General features: G+C 46.2%; 1 protein-coding gene across 1 annotated transcript; it reads left to right on the forward strand.

The window, feature by feature from the left end:
• Nucleotides 1-328: 328 nt before the first annotated feature.
• On the forward strand, nucleotides 329-1,468 carry COCCADRAFT_52717 (uncharacterized protein; the record flags this gene model as incomplete). The annotated part of the gene is made up of 1 exon (XM_007716493.1): nucleotides 329-1,468. A coding segment is annotated over one exon (1,140 nt), but the record flags the coding sequence as incomplete, so codon positions are not given.
• Between the last annotated feature and the right edge of the window lie 3,682 nt (nucleotides 1,469-5,150).

Here is a 5,150-nt window from a genome sequence, read left to right on the forward strand (position 1 = left end):
CGAGTCAAAAAAGACTATGCGCGCCACCTACTATGCTAAGATGCATGCACAAGACTACGAGCTTATCGTATAATATTGGTAGTTGGATGTTTATACTCCATCTCGGCGCACGCAGCGCACGTCGACATGACACTTGGCAAAGCTGTGTCTGATGTGCAACGTGGCGGTGTTACTTGGCGAAGAGGCAACAAGGCAACAGGATGCAAGCGAGATTAATGCATGCGGGGGCAGTGCATCATATTGCTATAAATCGACTCTTACCAACGACTGTCTCATTCATTTCATCCCGCAGTTTCCGCAACCTACTGTGTGTATCCAAATCGTTCAAATGGCCATCGGTAGACTCCAAGCTGCCCTAGCGTCTGCAACAAACGAAGTAACAGTAGCGGCGGCAAACATCAACTTTGATTTTACTTTAGTTAAATGCGAGGCACCAAAGGAATACCAAGCGCTTGGCAACGTACTCTCGAAAAAACGCAAAGAGAACGCAGAATTTGGCTCCAGCCATGTGCTGGCGAGACAGCTTGGTGCGCTTTTCGACGGCGTCTGCCCTTCAGCCCCTGCATTGTTAGAAGCATACGGCAAAAGAGCATCGGAAATTGCAAACACCGCAAAAGAGAAATCAGAACCTTTCGTTGGAACACTTTTCGGGGAATACACGGGAATAGACGGGACCTCGATTTGGGCCGCTGCTACATCTTCGACATGTGCTCTACATATTCACCTCCTAGCATGTATGCTCGCTCGTGTGTGGACGGCCCCGGAAGCTGTCGCTATATGGGTCGAGCTGGTTTCGGAGAGGAAGAAGGATATTGCCCGCAAGGTTGATCAGGGCGAACCAGTCCCGTTCGCACTTGCAGCGGCAGTTGGACAAGACATATCCCGGCCTCAGCTTGCTGCATTGGATATGAGTGCCAGAGCATGGCTACAGACCGCCGACGACATATTTTGCCGGAAACAAAAGCAACTCGACTTGATACTCAAAAATCTTGACCTGCCCATGGCTGGTGGCTCAGCCGTCTTTCTAAGTGTCATTGAGACTTGGAAGATGGCGCTCGAAACTATGAATAAGCTTGTTTCAGGTGAGCCTCAGTCAGTTCAGAATGGTGCTGCCCTCTTAGGTCTATCAGCCTGGCATCTATATCCAGACATGAGTATGTATAACTCTGCACCCGTCGAAATCAAAATGGAAGATCCATACGTTTCTGAAGGAGGAATACTGTCCCTGGGTGTATCGAGACGGCCGAGTTCGTCCAAGGAAGAGGGGGGTGTACGCTGGTCCCTGTCGTTATCTCACCTACGCCACTATGGACGACCGGTCAATGTTACAACGGGCATAGAAGCTAACACGAGATTAACATGGTCGCAATTCAGTCTTGTTGTATTTGGGGCCTTGCTTGAACGGTTGAGATCGAAAGAAACTTCCAGTGAAACAATTGCTCAGCTTTTTGCATCTTGGTTTCAGCATACAGAGACTTATCGATATATGAGCAAGCCACATGTGGCTATGTTCAAGTTTCTCAAACATGGCGCTACTACTTACAACAAACTTGATAGTGGAGCTCAGGGCCTGGAACATAAACTGGTACAGCTAGGCCGCAGAAGGTCTCGCATGTTTTTTTCCCATGATACGTCCTTCTCTGTGCAGCAAGATCTATTCTTATCTCTACTCTATCACATGAAATTTCTGTCAGCATTTAAGGACACCGAAGCGGTGATTTCGTATTTTCGGTATGCAGCAAGACGTCTCAGCAACGAGAACACCCCCCCTGACACCTTTCTCATATGGCAAAGGCTCCCGGAACCCAAAAGAAGCGATTTACAATCTCATCAGCTGTCTTCCCCGCTGCACTCAAGATATATGATGGTAACAGCATTAGTACCCGAGCTTGAGGAAGGAACTGGTATTGCACTTCATCACAGATGGTTACCTGCAGATGCTCATGGTATTCCTGTCCCAAACAATGAGACCAGCACCCTGGACGTTACCGAGAAGTTCAAGTTCCAGTCACATGGTCGGGAGCTCGTCACAGCCCATGATTCCGGAGAATACATTTACTACCCCGTTTCTGTTGTCTCAGAGACAATAGCTTTATTCGCTCGGGCGCTTCCCGACAGACCGGATGTCTTCAGCTTCACACCCATTATCGAAGATTGTAATTGGTGCTTGGATCACGACCTTATTGATCCCGAGGATTTTTTCTCAAAATTAAAACAAATTTTCGCTTTCGGGAGTTATGATTTCGCGGAGACGCTACGAGCTATTGGTTTTGCAGCCTCATTTTACGACGATCTAACGAATGCGACCGTTCATGCCGGCGTTCTTGCGCGCCCTTTGAAAGATACACATTGGGCTATGGGCGCCAGATCATCCAATTTGCGTCAGGGAGACGTGGTCTCGATGATGTCGTACTTGGAAACTGGTATTCACGATATTGACCCCAACGTGCTCAAAAACGTTATAGCGTTTTCCTACGCAGACTCAATCTTTGTCTCCAAAGCTGTAAGTTATTTCCTGTGGTTGCAAAGAGATGCTAAGATTTCAGTTAATCCAAGATCCATACGAGACTCTATCGCCACGACGAACTTTTCATTTCCAGAGAATTCTTGGAAACATCGGCAAACCAGGACTCAACTTTCTCCTACCTCCACAGCAACCTATAATGCGAGAGATTGACGCCGGAAGTTGGAGAATTGACTCCTACCATAATTTTGATGGTACTGCGTCTCATTCATTCGAAAACACGTCTATGCATCTGTCATTTACTGACTACCATGTCCCTCACTTTGATGGACTAAGAGGAGCATATGACAGTCAGATATACTTCATCGAGTCTGTCATCTCCGTCCAAGATAAAGGCGAATGGGTTGCTGACGTAGACCCCTCACCTCTGATTAATTTTGAGATGTACGTGGATCATTCAACAGATGAAGACGATTCAACAGATGAAGATGATGCAACAGATGAGGATGATTCAATGGATGATGACAGTGTACTGGATGAGTATGATTCAATGGATGATGACAGTGTACCGGATGAGGATGATTCAATGGATGATGACAGTGTACCGGATGAGGATGATCCAACAGATGGGGATGATGATGATGAAGGAGTAGGAGAAGAGAATGAAGACAAGAATAAAGAATCATTTCGATTGGTGTCTAGGCTCTGGGATCAGGGTCCATGTCAACACAAACTGAACTCGGCCTCGAATCAAGACATCACAGCGGTGGACACTTGGAACGAGTTACTTGATGTTCCAACGGGCATGTTAGTTGTTCGGACCGGCGATAACTGGGTGTCAAAGCTAGCAGCGACCCTGGTGGCATACCAGTCTATGGCTCAGGTCTCACCTAAGTTTACTGTAACAGTATGCCCGCCTCAGGTTTGCTGGGCTTGCGTACAAAAGAAGGACCATCACCAAGCCTTTATATTTTGAACGGGAGTTCCCTACAGCTTAGAAAAGAATGCGGGAAAGGAGAGTGACAACGAGCCGTTTCGGAGACTGAAAACAGAGTACAAATCCACCAGAAATACAATTTCTTTCTAAGACCTCTTGCATAACGCAGAAAAAAACCTGCATCGGTCGTATCCAGTACTTAAATTTTTCGAACTCTAATGTAAGATACCCTTCGGCAAGAACTACAGGCAGAAATCGGCTGCCCCCCACCTCCCTCATCACGGCTACAACTGCTTCCCCGCTCAAACCCACTCCAACCCGAACCTTTTCACCAGCCTTGAAATTATCACAATAGCAGAATATTCGAGAGATACTTGATCATCCACGCATATAGCTAAACTTGCATGTAGCTCAGAGAGCAGCTATTTGATTATCCATGCGGTGGGTGATATGAATGAAGATATTGCGAACTGTGCTTGATGAGATAATGGTGGATCGAAATATCCCTGGCGTGTCGAAACGAACGCAGTATGAGATTGTAGTAAATAGTCAAGGATCTAACCTAACACTCACTATCTGCCATTTTTCTAAACATTGCAGCATATGATGGTTCGAAAGTGTGAGCCTGATGTGCTTCAGTGAACTCCTATTGCATCGATACCAAGTAGTGACGGGGAAAAAGCAGGGTCGAGGATTCTGTCGGTATAGCAGTGAAATAATCGAGTATCTTCATCGAAATCGGGCTATCAGGTGCTTTATTACCCCGGACTTGTATTCTCATACATACAAAGGTAAGTAATATGAGCCTGGTTTGTCGTCAAATATCGTTTGCATGGTTGTTATGAAGAACTCTACGATAGCTTTAGTATTTCTGCAAGCATGATATGTAGTTGCGAAGAAAGAGAGATTATCTGTTCAGTGATTGGCCCGATAGCAAAGCCTTTTTGCCGTACACTATGACTGTAAAAGCAAACTCACGCCCATCACTAGTTTCGGATCCAGGCATTGGTAGGATAAGGTGCTCTACAAGACATCGTGGCGAATTTGCCTCATCAGCATATACTTTACAATAGTATTTCACCCTAGTGGTGTGCAACCAGATCCAATCCCGATCAAACGTCTAATCACTCTGATAGACACGCTCACATGTCGGTGGCGAGTACATCTCAATATTGTGGCGCCCTAGTCATCAACTATGAGGTGATGGCCAATCGTACTAAACGTAACACTTGTCTTGGCTGACGATTGCATGTTGCTAACCGCAAATACTCTACACCTATGAGAGAACCTGGCAAAGCCTCTTTCAAGATAATGACGATTTTACTCTGTTGTGCTGGGAGGATCACCATGTAAAGGCAAATATTCGGTTCGTACGGCATCTCGCCTGGCCTGATCATCGCTGTGCATGCGTGGAATGAGGGGAAAAGATAACCAACATACACGTATCTATCCCTCTTCCGGCATAGGTATGGAGAAGCAAGTCTGGCTTCTCAAGGTCGCTATTTCGTAACCTTACGATGATGGTGGAAATCCAGAGGTCGTTCGAATGGACAGCAATAAATGCGGATGCTTATGGAAAGTCAGGAGTCGGGAGTTTCCATGTCAGCCTAATCTGAAAAGTCAATCATACTTGCGGAGAACCTGTTAAATGTTAAATATTTTGATGCGAACTGTCCCGTTTCGCGTGATCGGCAGAAAATTTGGGATAAAGTTCCAATAGTAGAACCGGTGTTGCGCCGCTGGACTCAT

The sequence above is a fragment of the Bipolaris zeicola genome, assembly GCF_000523435.1.
Source record: "Bipolaris zeicola 26-R-13 unplaced genomic scaffold scaffold_142, whole genome shotgun sequence".
NCBI lineage: Eukaryota > Fungi > Ascomycota > Dothideomycetes > Pleosporales > Pleosporaceae > Bipolaris > Bipolaris zeicola.